This window comes from Chaetodon auriga, chromosome 1 (genome assembly GCF_051107435.1).
Source record: "Chaetodon auriga isolate fChaAug3 chromosome 1, fChaAug3.hap1, whole genome shotgun sequence".
Lineage (NCBI taxonomy): Eukaryota > Metazoa > Chordata > Actinopteri > Chaetodontiformes > Chaetodontidae > Chaetodon > Chaetodon auriga.
Genome location: NC_135074.1, coordinates 22405103 through 22425839, shown reverse-complemented (window position 1 = coordinate 22425839; position 20737 = coordinate 22405103). Strand labels below are relative to the sequence as shown.

General features: G+C 41.2%; 1 protein-coding gene across 2 annotated transcripts in view; it reads right to left on the bottom strand.

Moving 5' to 3' along the window:
- Positions 1-19028, bottom strand: part of LOC143320502 (glypican-6-like) — a 142455-nt gene extending 123427 nt beyond the window's left edge. Inside the window, exon 1 of one of the 2 annotated variants that reach the window (XM_076730217.1) lies at positions 18343-19028. In XM_076730217.1, the coding sequence (XP_076586332.1) occupies positions 18343-18505 (163 nt within the window). In that variant the 5' untranslated portion in view covers positions 18506-19028. The remainder of the gene's footprint in view (positions 1-18342) is intronic. The other variant, XM_076730227.1, reaches the window with a different exon arrangement.
- Positions 19029-20737: the final 1709 nt, after the last annotated feature.

The window sequence follows — 20737 nt, the reverse complement described above, 5'->3', positions numbered from 1 at the left end:
ACCTTTTGGATATAGAAAATCATCGCATCATCATTTTACCCTATGAGATGTTGGTGTGATTGTGAAAATGAATATCTGATTAAAAGATGATCTGAACAAAAGCAGCATCGCTGCAGCAGATGCACTGAATGCACTGCATGATGGACAGAAGTCACAAAACCTCCTCTTATTTTGTTTAAAACTGGGAAAATCTGTTCAAGCTCAAAATATTTAAATCTCCGGTCATAATGTGTGAGATAGATGTGAAAATATTCTGGCTTTCAACGCTGTTTTTGCCCGCTCTCTCTCCCCATTCAGTGAGTTTATTTCAACCAAACCAAAATTGGTGCTAATTGTTGGAACAGTGAAAGACGAACCAAAAAGGTTTTCTCGTGTTTCTGTCACGTTTGAATGAAGTCTATTTCATGATGATAGAATGACTGTTTCTGTGAATCTGGTGGCTTTGGTAAGAGCGATATAGCAGCCGTTTCTGGTTAAACAAAACAGATCTCACTGTCTAACAAAAAGGTCTTTGCAGGCATCCATACCATAATGTTGACAGACACTTAGAGCAACAATCTAAGTCACAGTGGCCTTTGACCACCAAAATCTCATCAATTCATAGGATACATCATTCATGAGAATGGTACATACATACGGTGCTCAGACATAAAACTGTTATGATCTTCTCCAAAAATCACAAGCCTCATCTTCTTCTTCCGTAAAACCCCATTAAATCCTCTTGTTTGGTTTGCATTCTGCTGACAAAGGACCAACTGGGGACTGAATCAGACGTATGGAGCTGATGGTGCCACATGTCTCTTGCCAGGTCAGTACTAAGTTTTCTTGCTGAATTCATACAGTGTCATGTGTTTCCACTTTTCAAAACAACTACAAACACTTGGACGAAAAAGTCCTCCAAACTAGTTCTAATCAAATACAACTCAGTCCCTAAATGTGTTCAGGTCTATTGTGCCGCTGCACTGATGCCGTCAGCGCTTGCGAGTGCAACGCATGAATCAGTCGCTGGATTTGTCTGGAGATAAACACTTTAAGATACGGTAAAGTTCCAGTCCAAAAACACCACTATAGCTCAAGTAAAGAGCTGACTGAAAAGGGTCCGTCATCAAAAGATACATAGAGCAGTTTGACTGCTTCATAATCTTCTGCTTGGGAGATTAAAATGGGAAGGAGACTTTTTTTCAATTTCATCCCCTCAACTACAAACATATGTTGCAGGGAAATGTGAAAGCTCCAGAATATATTAGGCCAGCTGCGGGAAAAGAGTGGGTTCAATGCCCATGGACAGTCTGATGCCAGACAGTGTGATTAACTCCCAAAAGGATTCATTAGTCTACCTGGCCAAAGGGCAAACTGCATATGGACCATGCCATCTGGTACATCCCTTGACCACTCTTGCCAGCATTTATAAAGGGAGGACATTCTCGCCAGTGCTTCATGCCAAAAAAAAGCCAACAGATCATGAAGTCAAGAGAAAAAAATGTTATTCAGCCATGCTGAAACTTCATAAAAAGGTGTAGTGATGCAGTAAATGTAATTAATTTCTGCAGAGTGGAGCAGCATCTATTGTACTCCGAGCTGGTGAGTCTTATTCCAAGTTTGTAAGAGCCTGAAAGAGCCAAGTGTAGTGTGTAGGGTAAGTGTTATATAATTATGCAATTTTCACTTTGATTAAAATCAGGATTTGTTTTAATCTGATTCCACAATATCTTAGATCGCTGCTTGTTAGTGGGGTCCTCACACCATAGCAGAGCCAAGCTCAATAACAGGGAAGCATCTTGAATGAATCACATTTATTATCATTGATCTACCACCAGTCCAGCTCCAGTCTCATTCAGAACTGCCTCTGGAATATTGCCTCCTCTCTGCTCTTATGGCCCAGGCTGCTACGGAGCACCAATGTGCTCAGAGACTCATTGCCTTAAATTGAGGGTGCAGGCCTGCAGAAGCAGGTCCATACTCTTGACATTTCAATTCAGTTGAGTAGCTATAGTTCAGTTTCGCTAAAAGTCACTTCCCAGTTTTTAGCACTGATTCTGATCAAAATATAGACATTCAATATTGATTTATATTCCAACAGGTAAACTGCTATCCAATTAACACACTAGAGATTCTACAACAGTGAAACCAAGTATAATATCTGTGAACAAAGAATTGTTGTACAGCATTTTATATTCAAACACACACTCGTTTACTTTGTTTGCTGCTGGTCTGCAGGCATACATATGTCATATGGATGATATGATGATTCATAACATTATATATATAAATATATCTGTGTTTGAATTGGGCCAAGGTGGGCAACATCACAAATCAATGACTTATCTGTGGAAATAGTGGATTTTTGTAAATTTTTTAAATCAGTGTAAGCGCTTCCTATTTAATTCATTTGGTAATAATAAAACAGTATATCAATATTGTGAAATACAATTACATATATCTTGATAGAGGACTTTACCCATATCACCCACCCCAAAAGTCATGTGTATTGTATTGTACAAGTATATGTTAAGTTCCTTTTTTTTCGTGGTCACACTTAATGCCTTCCATCTTTTTCTTACAAGCTCTTTCTTACTATAGTAATTACAGCTTTATCTATATGGCTAACTTTTTAAAACACACAATTACAAATTGAAAATTACATCAAGTGCTTCACATGCACAAAAATAGAAAAATGAATAACAAATGAGGTAAAAATAAAATTCAATATAAAACACAGCACAATGAGACAGACCAGACAACAAAACCCACAAAAAAAAAACAAAGCCCAGAGTGGAGATCTATTAAAGGCTTGTTTATAAAAAAAAAAAAATGTTTTTAAAGGCTGCTTGAAACAGTCTAAAGATTGAGCAAATCTGATATCTGAGGCAGACTGATTCCAGAGGGCTGGTGTTAAAACAGAAAAGGCATGATCACATTTTGTTCTGCAGTCCGAGAGGGGGATGGATAAAAGGCCGAGATTCAAGGATCCGAGTGACATAGGAAGCAAATTAAGGGATTTCATATTCATTTATATATAGGAATTAATCCAAGAGAAAATTATAGTTAGTTGCTTTTTGGGGTTTATGTGTTGGTATTGTCTATTGAAGAACAGCACTCTCTGTGGTCAAGATCACTTAAGGTGCTGAAAAGTGGCAATATGTGAGTATAACCAGCAAATCTATGGCAAAAGAGCCCAAGTTAAAGACCAGAACTGGACTTATGTGACAAGGAGATGAGGGTCAAAGTCAAGAATTTCTCTAGAAGACAGTCCTGGTCTTTGTCTTCTCACTTTCTCTCTCCTCTCTAAACGGTTCAGCAAAGTTCAGCATACTGGACAGTAAAAGCTAAAAGGCTGGCTGAGCCTCGGCTTCCTGTGAAAGGTTGACACCTCTATCTTTGAGATCTATTGACTCAGGCACAGCTTAGGCCCCTCACACATCTGGGCCATGACTGCCCTTTTTTTATGTGGGTTGCAACACATTTAAAGGGCCCTTTATTCATCTGACATGGCCTAGATTAGAGGGCAAAAGGGAGCTCAATCACACTCGCAAAGAGAATTAAAGGTTGTTGAATGACGCTGTATGAATACCCTGTAATGTTATATGAAATGGAAAAAAACAGCTATGAGTAGAATATGGGAAAATCAACAGCTCCTGCTGTCAGATGATACAGTATGTTCTGATTAAAGGTCAACTTTTAAAATCAGCACGATGAAGAATTCCTGCAATCAAAGGCATCCTGGACGTATCTGGACAAGTGAGTCATATTTAAAATGCAAAGCAAAAGTAGGCGACCAACTGTCAGACGATTCTCTGGGCACTTTTTACTTTCTGTGATGAAGTACATCACATCATCTCTTGCAATCCAAACTGGGTTCAGGAATGACAAATACTGACCATTAGACGGACTTCCTCATTCATGACAAGTGGGAAATTAAGCTGCGTGGTTGACGCAGCATGGCACCTTTGGAAACTAGATCTTACGTTGAGGTACTAAATGATAAACCTCAGGAAGTGTGCTGTTCTTTTGAAAAATGTATAGTGTTCCAGCAGGCAGACATTTTTGGGGTAAAATTTACATTTTCAACTTTTAGATGACTGTCAGAACATTAATTAGCAGCTATTTTGATAATCGATTAATGGACTCCATCAGAAATGCCAAATGTGCTGGTTTCACTTTAATCTTGGCATAAGTAGGTTGGATTGTAGAAAACACTGGATGCTTCCTGAATGGAAACACGATCATTACTGCTGCCTGAGTGATATTCAGTCAAAACCTTAAACAGGCTGCCTTCTATCGCCTGCTCAGCCCGGGAAGATGATTAACAATAATGAATTGTAATGAGGAAAAAAACAGAAGAAATAATGAATGATTATGAGTTTTTACAAGCAAGTTTGCACAAGCTTTTCTAAGGTATGATTACTTGTCAACAGAAATCCACGAACTGGAAGTAAACCCAATTACTGTGTTAAATCACATCTGTCTGGATGTTGAAGTGGGAAAAATGCATCAAACTCGATTGATCTTACCGCTGCTCTGCCATCTGGATCCCCTCTCCATCACCCAAATCACCCACTTTCAACTATTTCCTCTGGGGCTTGAGACCCAAATTGAATATGTCCAAAGAAGATGACACAGATAATTCCCACAATCGCTCCAACCATATGTTACCACACTTGGAGACTGCTAAAACATTTTCTAACTTTCAAATAACTTCCAGAGTTGGAAGATAGAGCGACAGTAATGGATAGATAAATATATGGTTCGCAGTGTGGCGTGAAGCAGCGAGGTGAGACTTAATGCCATGAATAAAATCAGTTTCTCCAAGTTCATAATTTTATGGCACGCTTGCCAGTCGGATGTCAACTCTGCCCTCCTTTCCATCTGATGCTTGAAACATGACAGCAGTACAGGTGGAAATAAACGCACTCTGCCTGTATATGACAAGGTGCAGACTGTTTTGTTTACAATTATGAGCTCTGGCTTCGATCAGCGTGAACCGACAGCACGGCAGGTAGATATTAAGAAGATTGATTTCTTTAAGCGTTAATTACAGTACATTCAGGATGTATTTAATCAAAGAGGTATTTTTACTGTGTGCCTTCATATTACAAAGGAGACACACAGGTGTTTTGTTTGGGTTGAAATTCCAGTTCACAAAAATAGTTTGTTTTTTTTTTTCCCTCTATTTTCCTCTTAACATCTTTTGCTGAATTTCCCCAAAGATGGTAAGTGCTGGAGGCATTCCATTTCGCACAATGACAGAATTGCACACGCCAGGTTCTGTCCTGAAAAACCAGTTGGGCTAAATACGAAGCTGTTACTGAGCTGGAAATATGAAATGGAAATATCTCAAATTGCAGGCATGCACCATGATTCAAAGATGTGAGAAAGTAAAAAAAATATTAGAAAACATGGGAACATCACACTATTGACATGCACAATGTGTAGAAAATGGTATTCTTCCAACAGAATAACCAGAATAGTGGACATCAGTTTGCAGGGAATTCAGCAGAAGTGAGCTTCAAACACTGAGCATTGACAGCACACCACTTCATCCACCACATCTGATTTGTTTATTTGGTTTTCCATATCAATAAGTGCCAAGTCGGATATATTGGAGATTTCAGAAAAATCTGTTTCTCAGTCACGACTTGGATATTGACGTGAATGCTATTTTCAAGTCAGAAGAGGACTAATACTCCAATATGACAGGAATGCAGAAATTCACCTTCAACTTTTGAGTCAACCCCAAAGTTTTGCTGTTCACATCAGCAATGTTCTTAACTAAAATAGCAGTTTTTCGGCTTGTCTTTTTAATATGTATAAAATCAACCACGACTCCAGCATGTATCCTAAATACACAGTATCGACCTGGAAGTCTCTGGGCCCTAAATCACGTCCCATCCAGTGACTATCAGGTTTTACATTAACTGTAGTCCAACGACTTCAGATACTCTTTGAAATCTGATGAGCACCTGCTGAAGCGACTCCCTTTACTGGTCGTGTTAGAGATGTTGAGCTTTTAATAAACCCCAGTTTTCCTCCCATCTGACACCTTAATTGTGCACCTTTACAAATTTTAACTCCATTTTATATGCATTAATGCTTTAGTGAGCATTTCTGCAGCCCCTTGACTCTACACCTAGTATCTGAGACCAATATGCGTGCGAATGGGTTGGAGACTCTTGTGGTAAATGTCAAAGGCAAGCTGCCGTACAAGTCAAGCACGTCAGCGGAGCTCATGGCTGCTTGCTCCAGTCATGCATGTGGTCTATTCAAGCAGACCTACAATTTAATGTATAGCTTCATGCCTTCGTCATGTGTAATACCTGTGACCAAATTTCCAAACAAAATTCACGCCAGAGTCTGGGGTGAACCCTGTATGTGGAAATAAGAACATAACAGCATATGAATGTAGAAATCTCAGCCCTGAGAGGAAGTGTTACATACAGCTTGTGAGGTGTATTGTATATTACAGGAATCATACAGATCATGAGAATCACAGTCATATCATACTGTCAAATTTAGGGAAAAGAAAAATTATATTTTGTGAGTACTGTGCCAGCCAAAATACTAGTTTCTGAAGTATTTAATGATTAACATAATACGCTTTTCCTTGATTAAAGCTTCATTTAAACATGAAGTGAATGAGGTACTAGAATCATACACTGAATAGAAATAAAAAAAATACATCTGAATCATGTATTAAATAAAATGAAAATAATGTCATCATTTGAAATTACTGACCCTGATTATTCAATAAATGGTCAAATTGATTAAGCAGAATTCTGGAGGACATAAATTAGATGAGACTAACCATACAAGGCTCTCACTTCCCCCATCCATTCCTGTGTGAATGAAACGACAGGAGTCTACAAATTGCTTTGTCAAGTAGAGAAATAAAAATCACAATTAAAAGTCAGACGACTTTATTTAACATTTAACAACATGAGCATGTCTGCATGCTGAAAGGTGAGTCATATGCACAGTGTCTTCAAGGTAAATCCTTGTAATAAAAATGTGGTGGATCATTGTAATGTAGCAGAGAGGAATAGAAAAAGAGGAGCTGTGGGTGAAATGATGAAGAGAACTCAAACGTCCAGCATGTCATCAAAGTAGGCGACACCTTTAACTGTGCCGCAACTCTCGTATGGAAACTATGGAAACTAGCGCTGGCAAAAAAAATGAACACGCAAATCTCATCTTCAACTGACTGAGTTTCAACAAGTTCATTAGGCAATGGGTCTACACTGTGCTTCCAGGAAGTAGCCACAGCCTTGCACTCTGACTGTCATTCACAAAAGCTGTCACTTTCCGTCACCACTGAAAGGTGCAGCTGGTGCATGAGGCACTGCAGGTTGGACGGCGCTTGGTTTTGGCTCGGCTTTTTCAACATGGCGGCCGGGTCACAAACTTTCTCATACTACACCTAAACAGTACACTAAACTATGCTTCTGAAAACATTTTATAATGTATAGCTACTTGAAAAATAAAAATAATGATTTGATATACTATCAGCTTTACGTGGCCTGGAACCTAATATTTCTGAAGGAGAATGACTCAATACCATCACTTCCTGCTCGCGAGCCCTGCAGTCTTGTGCTATAAAAGATGCACGCTGAAAATATGAATGAAAATTATGACAGGCTGCATCGCAAGCTGTAATCACAACTGCTCACGGTACGTATGGCGCAGTTAAATTCGGCAGACGTCCAGCAGCTGAAGACACACGCAAGGAGGGAGCCAGTGTCCCAGGATCAAGCAAACTGGTCTGATCATATTCTCCAGGGTGATTAATCGCTGACATCCCTAAAAAGAACAGATCAAAAATCTAGCTCACTCTTGCCTACAAGATGTTTGGTAAAAACTACTGCACCACTATATCTGGTCTCATTTTTCCAGCAAAGTTCATCAGACTTGCTAAATATTAGAAGCTAGGAGTAAAGAGGAGGAGACATACGGTGGGGTTAAAGCCTTGCACTCATGCTCTGGATTCATCATGCTAACTGGTGCATGACTCAGTCCTAAACACAGCAGCTGGTGGTCTGAAGAGCCCGAGGTAGAGCCCCAGGGTGTGAGATGACCAGCCCACTCATTTACCGGCAGCTTACACAGGGGACAGGAAACAGCGGGGTTCTGGGAGCAAGAGATGAGGCTGGCTTCCTTTCAGATTCTAGCACCCTCCAGGAGCCAAAGAACAAGGATGTGCCAAGAATCATCACAATGGCAGATGTTTCGTTTGACACATGAAGAAATTCCAGGCTCCAAAAGATGCAAACAATAGACGTAAGCTCGTCAGCCCATCGATCTCCACAAGCCTTTCCAAAACGCTTGCACCTCCTCTCTAACAGAGCCTGAGTTAATGACACCGAATACGTATTCTTTCTCAAGCGTCATCAACGTTCTCATAACGACAAGACTTCAAACTGGTCCTCTGCCGACATTAAGGTTATAAATATGAGCGCGTCACATTTGTCATGACGGCGAGGCTCCCTGGGGATGCACTATGTGGCCCCATTCAAGTCAGCGGTGTGAGCCTAGTGAGCATAGATATCTTTTCGTGCAAGACTGCTCTACACTCTCATCAGCGATAAGGAAAGGTGATTTAAATGATCTGTTGGTTCACCCCGCTGTACTTCTTTAGTTCCAGATGAATTCTGATGTCATTCTGTACCACTTTGCGAGTCACATGTCCAACATGCTTCATTACAAGCCAATTTTATCAAACAACACAATATGCGGGCCGTCATACATGCAGAACACACCCAGTTATACAGAGCTACAGTACTAAAAGCCTCCGTCATAAAATAGGGCACAATTTTTTTTAAGCAAACTGAATTTTTAGAAGAAGATAAAGAAGCATTTTTAATATCTCAACTGCAAAACCTCTTTTGAATTCTCTCTCATATTGTGTTGTCAAAGTTTTAATGTACCTTTTACCATTTTTGCAGGAATCAATCATCATAAAATCCATTAACATCAGCATACCTTTGGCTCTCACAGATCACCGGGTAAAAAGGAATACAGGACCTGAACCGAAGTAAAAAGGAAATGAGGCAGCACAGGGTTAAGGAGCATAGGGCAGACCCCTGACACATATGGGAGTGTCATTATATCCCAGAAGGCATTTCACTGCAAAGCCTATTATTTAATGTTATAATTAAGCCCCGAAAACGTGACCCCAGGTTAAGATCAGCCCTCTACATTTTTGCATTAACATAAAAATAATAAAGATCTCCAATTAGTCTCTCCACCTCAAAGCTGCAAACGAGATCACACTAAACTGGGTCATGAACTCATGTAATCGGTATAAATTTCCTAATTTAGAACTGGAACATGCTTCCCTTGCATGTCTTGTTCTGGTTAACAACTACAGCTCTTTGAAAACACAACTGACAACAAATCTGTACACTTTGAGGACTGTGCTTTTCTACTGTCTTGCTACTTGGTGAGCCATTATCATCTATTCACTTAAGAGAGGCAGCCATGCAGCTGGAACTCTCTTGTTAAGCCTACTGCGGCGCTGCTGACATGAAATTACTGAACCTGAATACCAGTTTATTGATTGCACAGTTTACACAAATACTGCACTATGCTGCCACAGAATATTAGGCTGAAACGGTTGTCCTGTTGCCGTATTTGCAAACGTTGTGGTGATCAAGTGCATATGACTCACAGCTCATTTATTAGAGATGAGAGAAATAGAAGCAACACACGGCTTCGCGCAGGCAGCTTACAGAGAGCACAAAGCCTTTCTTTTCTTTATCGCTGAATCTCCTGAACTGAACCCTCGCAGAACCTTCGCTATTGCAGGGCAAAAGATAGCACAAATCACCCACACATCATCAGAAGCGAAAAGGTCTCACTCTTGTCACTGAGTATCTTACATGCACGCTGTGTTCTGATTAGGATCCATCTTTCCAGCTCTGAAAATAGTGCGTATGAATTGTGTAAATATTGATCCTGTTTCCTATTTACACGCAATAAAGCAGAAGCACCAGCTTTAGCCCATTTTCAGGAATGCATTCACATCTTGAGCCGCAGCACATATGTAACAGTTCTATGAATCCTGGATGACCAGCGGAGACGGTCTGCAGTAAGCAGATTTCTTAGTCAAGAGGAATGAAACACAACGCTCCACTCAGCCGTAAGTTCATTTCACTTTCTAGGTGGAGCGCTACACAGATTGGAGAGAATGTGACATTGCTTTTGCACTTTGGGTAATGGACTACAAGGTAATGTCATAGATTTTTATTAGGTCTGGAGGACAGAATTAATTGATTTTCTCTGGAAAAAAAATAAATTAACTGTTATTCCAATGAACTGCAGACTGGGACCAGAATCTATAGAGAGTATAATAAATTGACTAATTTACTTTCTGAAAAAAGTTTATACAGTGTTACAGGATAAAAGCAATCATAATTAAAACAATAAAAAGACCTCAACCAACAATGAATCGATGCCACACGCATTGTCTGCATAGACAGTCTGATGGAGCTTTTTCCTCTGTGCCATAGAGCTCCATTTTTATCCAAAAACCTTTAAAAAGGCATCAATGAGTAACACCTTTGCTTCATTCGAATACAGTGCTGATGATGTAAAGACTCAAAAGGGCAACAAATCACTGAAAATGGGCCCCAACATATCCACTATTTGCCTCTGTTTGAATAAAGTTTCCAATATAAAAACTACAGTACCCAGCTGGATTAAGGAAATGTTTTTAAAATGAAAGTATATATTTGTGACCTGTTCTTAATGATTTACAGTGACAGCTGCAGATATGCTGCGGAACTCAGAAAGTACTGAGGACCTTTGGTTTTGGTCTTTGCAAGGGATTTCTTGACAATAACAAAATTATAGAATATCACCAGCTTTACTATTTACTACTCTTTAAAGAAGCCCCATGTGACCTCACACAGAGGTTTACCTCTTTTTCAATTCTTGCTATTTTTTTTATCCCCAGCTGGTAAAAAAAAAAAAAAAAAAAGAGAGAGTTAATAGTGTAACTAACCACATATTGAATTACCTGCTTCAGGAATTCAGTGGCACAAGTGTTGCTAAATTTGGAGTCCTGAAAGATGTTCACAGGCCTTAAAGGTAGCCATTGATGTACTGCTGTGGCTTTGTTTGAACTACAAAATGTCTACATGTCGGAGCATGTGCACTATTGATTTTGATACATCAAAAACACCCCGTGGTTTCACTTCACAGAAACCACCGCGGAGGTCTTTCAGGGATAGAAACTGTCTATGTTTCTTCCACACAACAACAGTGTCATTGTCAAGCCTGTAAAGCCAATGCCACCGTCACTGTCTGCAGCTGTTGACAGCATCTGATGTTTCCATGACAATTTTGGCACACCATGTTTATCTGCGCTTAATGCTTGTTTACTTCCAAGTCTCCGAGGGGCGGCTTATTTAGCAAATCACCTCAGCCATGTGTACTTGTCTGTGTCTGAAAAACAAAAATAAAAAGTCCCCAGCGTGAAATATATTTGCATCCTTGACACCTCGATATGGCATGGGTTTTCCCAAAGCACTGTGTGCCTCACATCTCTCTAAGCCTTATCATTGGTGTCAAGCTTGGGACTTCTATTCAGAGACGAGCCTCCAGAGGCAAAAAAGCTCTGTGGGCAAAACGAAAGACCGTAGCCAACACAACAGAGGGCCTTGGTTCTCGAACATACATTGTGGATAACGGCAGGAAAACCACAAAACGCCCTCTTGGCTAGAGGGTGAAAATAGATGAAGTGATTAGCGCTGTCTGTGTAGTAAACAGTATGTTTTCTATGGCTTTAGGTCAATCCTGAGGGTCTTCCCGACATAGACATCAGTAGGAGGACTGCCTTTTAATCACTCATAACAACCCACTATTCCCATATGTCAACACTGATGTGACAATGTCGCCCCCGCCGCCCTCAACAGCATTCCTGCATCACCCTCACCCACAGACAGAAAAATCCCAGGGGAGACACTTTTCTGGTGGAGGAATACCACATGCGGTTTTTCCCTCTGATGCCTCCCTGCGGCAGTTTTTCTTTCTTTAATGTATTAACGAGAGAATCAGAGACGAATGCTTCCTCTCTTTTTGCAGAAACGAGTAGAAAAGGCAGCATGTAGTGATAGAGATCATTAATCCCTTAAACTTAGATGGATAACATCCCACCTGACTCCCTCCTTGCATCCCAGAGCTCCTCTCACCTCGAATCATCACTTCAACACACGGTTAGGCAAGAATGCTCTCCATGCCTGTATGCTCTCTTTTACTGCCTAAATTTGTTTATTTCCTGGCGTGTTCTCTGTGATCTCTCTTCTAATCCCTAAACATACAATCACATCCATCCTTTCACTTTTTTTGTTATTATTTTCTAGTTCCTCTCAAGGCTTGAGAGGGTAGAGATCCTTAATCCCACCCTCCATTACTGATTTAGGCCAGCAGTTGATTGAAAACTGGAAAAAGTGCTATAGCAGTCTCCTACACTAGCCGGAGGCTTTTCACGCTACTCAGAAAACACCATACTTGGTGCTAAGGAAGGCTTCCATATCCATATGCATTTCAGGCATGAATGCCTGCAGAGGCTTGACACATTCTTCAGGTCAGGACAACTGTCAAATATTCTCATTCACCAAATCTGACAAAAGGGGGGACAGTACAGCTGGAGGATTCACAATCAAACTCGTTTGAGTGTGTCGTGCGCACAATCTGTCTCGCCTGATGAAAAACAAAATGCTTTTTTCAATTTCTACCACAATAGGGATGCAAAGCAAGAGAAAGACTGGGAAAGAGAGGCTAAAGGAGGGAAACAGAACCCCCCCCCCAGCCCCCATCACACACACACACACACACACGCACACACGCATGCACGCACATGCACACACACAAACACACAGCCTAATCTCCCTCACATCTCATTAACTGTTCTCTCTGAAGATGCATACAGGCTGGCTAGAGACTTATTTCCAGTTTGGCAGAGCCAAGAGCATCTTAATGGGCTTTGGAAAAAATGCCCCGCAGAATTTTTATATGGATATTTGCTAGGCAAGGGCTTTTAGAGTGGTATTCCCACACTTTCACTAAAGGTCTCATGTCATTCCATTATTTAGTGATTAGACATCTGGCTGCGAACGCATCTAAAATTACCCCCAGATTTATTTTGCATACATGCCCTACATGTACGGTAAATTAAAAATAGATCAGTGCAACAAACAGACTGTTGATTACATACTTTTGTGACAATATGCAGAAATGTGACACCAGAAGATTACCCACTGGGTGTCACCATGTTCTCTGTGCTATACATTGCGTCACTTAAAACTCCTGACAGAAATGATGAGGCAGGCAGTCTGTACTGTATATTGCTATATGGCCTCAAACCTGAAATGTGGATTCCTACAATGGGATCTTAAGGGAAAATGACAATAATAGTTTGTACTTACACCTTTAATTATGAGTAAATTGTATCATCTCCTTGAATCATTCGCAGTTTCATCCAATTAAATCTGAGGCACGTGTCTATGAGAGAGCAACATGGGCTTAACCCTGGTTAAAAATACATGTCAGTACAAGATTTTGTTGTTTTTGAGTTTTGATGAAGCACATCTTAGGCAGCCTCATGAGAATCTGACATTTAGATGCTAATATGTGTTGTAAGATGGTGTATTTTAAGAGCTACATTGATGTCAGTGTCGAGGAAGATCAAGTGTCGTTAATATCAACTGCGCCGTACACAGAAGGTTCACAACGGTCCTAATGTTCATTTAAGTACAAACAGTAACGATTTCTGGTATCTGGGTTGCGTTTAAGGGAATTGGAGAACCGCATGCATCTCACAGCCCGCGAACAGCCAAGTGCAGATCACAGTGATAAACAGAGAGAGTTGCAGCATCAGGAATTCGCATGAGGAAAAAATTATGCTGGATTGTGTAACAGCTAATAACTGTTCTGTTAAGAGAAATCAAATAATGTTCTTTAAAGTTGCTACAGATGAACCCCAAAGGTAATTGCTATTCTCGGGAAAGGAAATATAAGACTCAGGCACTGCATTCGAAGGAACTGCAGCATCAAGTGATTTTGTTTCAAAGCCGTAGCAAAGAGCAGAGTCCACCCATGAGAATCCCGAGTCTGTGTAAGTAGATGTTGATATTAACAGCAAAGCCTCTGTGTGAGAGCTCCCTGGCAGGGCCTGACTGAAGCCGTTGTGTTTGTGAACAAAGGGCTGACAATCAAGCAGCATTGTGCGTGTGTGACACTATAACTAACGTCTGACACGTGCACACAGGGGCGATCCTCGCGGGCAGGCTGTATTGTTGGCTGACGGCTGTGTGACACACCAGGCAGGCGATGGTACGCTGACGACAACAGAGCGGAGGAATCACAAGCGAAACCTGGTGCAGCTTAATGAAGCTGTCCACGAGGCGGTTTCAGACATTTTTTCAGGTTCTCATACAGTAGTGTGTTTGAGCACCAGCACTCCATCCTACCCACCTGCTCTTCGCAAAGAATACTGGCACTCTTCCGAGAGACCTCATACTGTATGAAAAGTACTCTAAAGCCATGAAGATATTCCGTACCGACCCCTACCTCCCACCACTCTTGCACTGTCAGCCAGCTCAAGCATTCAAGAGTCCTTAGGCAAGAAAGAGAAAGTAGCACACTTTAATCAATGAAGTGGGTAGTATGGTCGACCTCTGTCCGAGGCAGCTGTCAATTAAATTATGTCTGCATCAGAGCCAAACAGTTATTTCAATCCCAGAATAAAGCTACATATGATGATAATTTGCCAAGCACTGTATGACAGAAGTGAAGTGCTGCTGAGCGTGCATTCATGGTGAAACCACACACGGAAATCTGGAGTCAGAAGCAGCAGGTGAGTGTGTACCAAGTGCTTTCCGCCAGCATAATAGTCATAATCGTGAGGGGTTATTATTAGTCCACCCACCTGTCTTAAAAAGAAATAAATAAAAAATTCTAAATATTGGGTCATTACACGTTGAGAGGCAAGCACATGAAAAATATCCTCCAACAACAACTTTATGGATTTAGATAAAACAAACAGCAAAAGCCACAAAGAAATGGCCAAGCCTCGTGTAATCCTTGAAACATCAATTCGGGATTTCTGCTCCGATGGTTTCACGGGATCTTTGTGTTCTGGGTAAGTTTTATGACTCTGAAGCCCGTGAGACTCATTCAGACACTGCTGTAACGTTTCAATAATGGATGGCCTGCAGAATTTTGATAGCAGCCGTGTGAATGTCCTCATTCAAAAGGATCTGAGACCACAAATAAAAAAAAAGTGCATTTCTTTATGTTCAGAAAAATAATTCAATTTATTTAACTCAAACTGGATTAAATTTAGGTTTCATTAACATGAAAGAATGGATTCAATAATGAGCCCATTGTATTCATATATGCAAAAATGACCATCTGTATAAATATGTTGGTGTTTGTCACCACTTAAATAATGTAGCTCAGCTCGTCAATGGCACAGAGCTGTCAAGAATAATTAGCTTATGCAAATGGCAGCTTACAAACTGAGGTAGCCACCTCTGCAGTAAGTACTAAACCTGTGTGCTTTGCATCTATGTAGAGGAATAGCAGTGGCATGACATAGCAAATGATGGAGGGATGAGTGCTAACGCTGCTCACACAGCTTACCACACATTTGTATTAGCATAGCTAATTAGGCATAATTGAGCGCTTTCTACTACCCCATCTCCTGAGGCCTATATCTAACTTCTGTTGTATTTATGCAAAGGTTATTCCGAGACAACAAAATCCAATTACACATAGTGCACAGGCTGTACATGACTTGTAATTAGGATTTAACCACAGCTCCATAAAACATCTTGATCTATAATGTGGCCAACAGACCTCTGTCTTTGTCTTTAACTTGCCCAAGTTCCACATGGGCGAGGGACGTTACGAGATAGAAGAATAAACAATCGAGCCTCTACATAATTAAAGTGCATCCAAATAATTCATAAAATGATATTTGACATGATCTGAACTTGTGTTAAGGTAAATGGAACCTGTCCAATTACCACAGGGAGGTGGACGCCAACAATAACTCTGTTCAAATGCTGGAAAACGACATGATTTTCACTCTTCTAAGAACTGCTAAATGGAAAAAAAGAGCTGCACAAGGGAAGTCCAAGATGCTGTCTCAGAGTACAATAAAATCAAATAGGATTGAATAAAATGTTCCAAACCAGACAACCGAAAATTGTGAAATGAACCATGTTTCAATATTAGAAAACTAGTGCAAAGGTCTGACTGAATCAGCAGACTTGTCCTTCTTTGCACACAAGAAATTCTGCAATACTCAAAACATGTTTTGGGCTAAAGTTCAAATACTTGGATCCGCTGAACAAAGCTGTATTCAATCACTTAACAACACTGATGACAAATCGGAAAGGGGGTGGGGGGGGGGGGGGGGCTTAACATCAGAAGCCACCGTGTCTGTTGAGCTTCCAGTGCTCTGTCAGAAGCAACTAATGAAATGAAAATAATAGAGCAGCAGCACTGAATTACTGCTTTTAAAAGCATATCATGTAAGTGTTTAAGAAAAGAAAGACTCTGCACATTAAGTATTCCAACCACAGTGTCTGGATTGAGCAGCCTGCTGAAAATATCTCATTTTCAGAAGCTGGTAAACTAAATGTTGCTACTGGAGCCGAGCAAGTGTGGAAACAAAGTTTTTCTTTTTGTTCTTACATAGTTCACCACAGCCTGGCGCAGGTTTTTCTCGTGAACTCTGTATTTTCTGACCATGTAAACAGTCAGATTTTTGTCCACATCATTTGACACACTTTGAAAAGGGTCTGGCAGGTCGATACGTGCACTAAGCTTTCCACACAGAATGATAACTATTCAATGAAACTGGTCTACGGTGTATTCATGATGCAAGGATCCCTCACACATGCGGACACAGAATTACACACGTTCAATCCATTACAAAACTATCAAAGTCCCATCCAGCCAAAACCCTGTTAAAAGCACATAAGGCGGCTCTATGATCATTACTGCCTGACACTGCCAATTACCAATACAGTATCTCTATTTTGTCTGTAAGAGGCAATAGAGGGATTAACTTCAGGCCTCTCTGCTTCCCCTCTTCCCTCTCATGAAGCAGACTATGTTTACTGACTAATCTCCTTTCCTGCTTTGACCATAAATGTGATTACCACCACACAAGAGATAATAAAACCCCCTATCTCTGCTGTACCAAAGAGCATGAATTAAAACCTAAGCTATAGCCTTGAGGAATATCGAAAAGAAAGGGGGGAAAAAAACACTGCAAAAAGGAGTGTTTCGTGCTGAGTGCATACAGCCCCCTACTGGTAAACAGCATTCACTATTTAGTCAAATACAACACAGCAAGCTCCATGATCTTCTGTTGAATGCGAGCAACAGGTACGCACCCACTTTCCAAACATACCCTGTTGTGCCACTGTTGCAAAGTCCTTCACTGTCTCCATTTAAGCAACTCTGTTTAGAAAGGATCTCAGATTTGGCTGACTGTGAGTAAGTGGCATACCAAGGTCCCTCATCTGGTTCTCTGGCTCTCATAGTGCTGCTGGCACAGTAAATGGGTAATCTGTCAATTTGTAACCTGTGGGTGAAGCCGCCGCTTTGAGGAGAGCAACGCTTCTCTTTTAAGGTCAAAAAGAGGTGAAAGGCAACATGTGGGCTTTCAGGAGTGCGAGTGAAGTTTGTGTGCTCCTCAATATGGCCTCTGAAATGTAAAATCGAACACTTTAAACTGGACGGGGTAGTGGGATTTTTACTTGAAAGACATCTTAAGAGCAATGTGACTGTTGCTGCTGCACAGGTGGAGCATTTCGGTTGTTTTCTGGATCTTAAATCCACTCTGTCTACTTAAGGGGAAGATAATGAATGACATGCAGCCTGCTGTGATTCATCATTGAACAATGTGGAAATGGAGAGGATCATGCTGACCTTTACATGACAAAAAAAAAAAAAAAAAAATCTGACGTACAGTTCCATTCTGCTGCATGACTTACAGCACAATATGCCCAACACACACACACCGACTGCACACACGTTAGAATTAAGACAAACGCTTTGTAAAGTCTATGTCATGGTGCACAAACAGACTCCTACTTTTGATAATGCACAGCTCGACTCTACTTGGATGCTCTTTATATGAGTGGATGTTAGTAAGAGGGCGAATTAAAGGCTCACAGCTTGAAGGGAGATCACATAGTTCGGGCTGCGTGTGGCGATCACCATCAAATTGTTTAATTTGTGGGGGAAACAAGACATGGCACGTGGTGGTGAGGAGGGTGCGGGGGGGGGGGGGGGGGGGCGCAGTGATGATCTGTCAATTTCGCCTACCTGATATTTCCTGATGAGGTACATTGACGAGGCTGAATCCTTTAACGTTATAAGCTTGCCTAACCTCGCTACAGCTCCGCGCTTTGCTTTCACCACCGGATGACAGGGACAGCAGCACCGACAGAGTACATAAGGCGACTTGCAGTCTCCACATCGCATACATCAGTGAAATCCTTGATAGTGTTTCACAGGGAAATACGAGCTCCGTCAGAGAAAAAACGAGAAATCCAAAAGGGCTGCTTGAGCGATTTTTCTCCAGCGAGCGGGATGTCAGATGTCCATTTAAACAAAATTAACAAAAAAAGACTAAAAAAAAAAAATAAAAAAGAAAAATCACTCCTCACTTTAGATTCTGGTCCGTCCACCTCATTGCAAAAGCTTCGCGTCTTCCCCTCGAAACGAGAAAGAAGCCGGTGAGTCCTATTGCTCCCAGCTCGGACAAATCCGTTAGAAGAAGACAGTGACTATGTGGTGCTCTCTGTGCCAACAACTTCTCCCGCGCACACAGCAGCGCCCTGTGTTCGTGTTGGTGTGAGGAGAGGCGAAATGCAACGGAGACGCACGCTGCACGGCGAGCGGAGCGCACAAGGGCAGGGCAAAACATGGAGTGGAGTGGCTGCGACTTCAGCTGCTCGCATCCAGGGGCGCGTACTGTCCTCTGCCTTCATGCATCCTTGGTAATACGCACCATAGCGCATTAGTGTGGAGCCACATGTTGGAGGAGGAGGAGGAGGAGGAGGAAGAAGAGGAGGAGGTGGGGGGGCGGCGCGGGGACTTGGAGATAGAGTAGGCGGAATAAACATACACATCGACCGGATTCTTGTCTTTTATTTGAACTCATCTGTGTTAGTCCACACAACTCCGAGCCGCTGCTGACCGTTCACTGCCTTTTCATGGTAATAACCTGATAGAGGTAACACGATAAAGGCTGCCGGACTGAGCTAGAGCAGCATCTTAGCAGCTATTTGTCACCCAGAGGCGTTTTGGCACACACACACAGATCATTTGAAACTGGAAGTTGCCCTGAATCATACACCACACATATGTGCTATTATATCTCGAGCAATTATGCGCTACTGTGCTTGTTGCTTGATTTCATAATTTTTAGGTCATATCCCTGACAGACAGTGTTTACTTGAGCTAATCCTCCTAATAGCCTCTTCTTGCCTATTGTTGCTTAAATTGCTCAGCCTTTTCCTACCAGTGCTTTCAACAGGGCTGTTTTGGGTCTTATATTTATGAAGATGAGTTTACCTGATTTAACTTCAGGAGCCACAAATAATGCATTACCTGTGGCACCACAGCACAGACTTATGACACTACAGTATAACATCAAAGTGCATCATTATAAAATCATGTTTCTTTTAACAATTTGGCACCTTTCGCAGGAGAAGAATGAACTATTCTCTTCTTATAATGAAGAAAATCTAACAAGAAAAGTATCTTGTGATAGACCGCTTCTCATAGTATCCCACACAAACACCCCTGCTATGTCTTTGTGGTTTCGGGGGCTACAGCTGGCTTATTAAAACCAACTTTAAAATGCACTTTAAAAGTGTAATTAGCCATAATCAGGGTTGTCAAATACAAAGACATGCAATGTCATTGGTCTTAAGGCTGCAGAAATGTGCGCATTGGAAATGTGGAGGAATCATCACATCTCGGTTCAGGGCTAACACACTGTGAATTTTTGCTCTTGCTGAGCAACATGACACTCTCATCAGTTCAGTTCGTGGACACCATGAAGGATGCTGGGACAAAGTGATTCAAAATGTTTGATTAATCCCTCAGGATGTCCAGGATGAGGACAGCTGCCCCAGTGGAAAAAGAAGTCATTTGTCATATATAATTTGAAGTATTTTCACACCTCTGTCTTTTATTATTAGATAGAAGACAGTAGAGCAGCAGAGAGAGAGGGAAAGAGAGGGGATGGCACGCAACGAAGGTGCCAGTCTGGGCTCGAACTGAAGGGCGTCTTCGCCCTCTGGGCCACTAGAGCTTTACAGGATCTCACTATATCAGTTTTTTCCCCCGGTAACTCCAAAATATATTGTGTCTTGAATGCTTTCAGACTGTTATAAAGTTAAATAAAAAATGAAAAAAAAAAAAAATTCCTTCATCCACACTTACTGTGTCCTTTATTCTCCAGCAGTGAAAAATCAGTGAGTCAAGTGCTCAAGAGAAACATTTCTGAAAATAAATCACACAATTACCTGCAATCAGCTCAGTTAATGGCAACATCTTTACAAAGTAAAATAATCCAGAGCAAGCCCAAAACGACAGAATGTAAAGTGAATATAAAGCATGCACATAATGTTTCAGTTTGCGGTCTGCTAGTGAGACATTTGACACTTTACTGGAATAATGGCTGAAGGTTAGGCAAACAATGGTGACC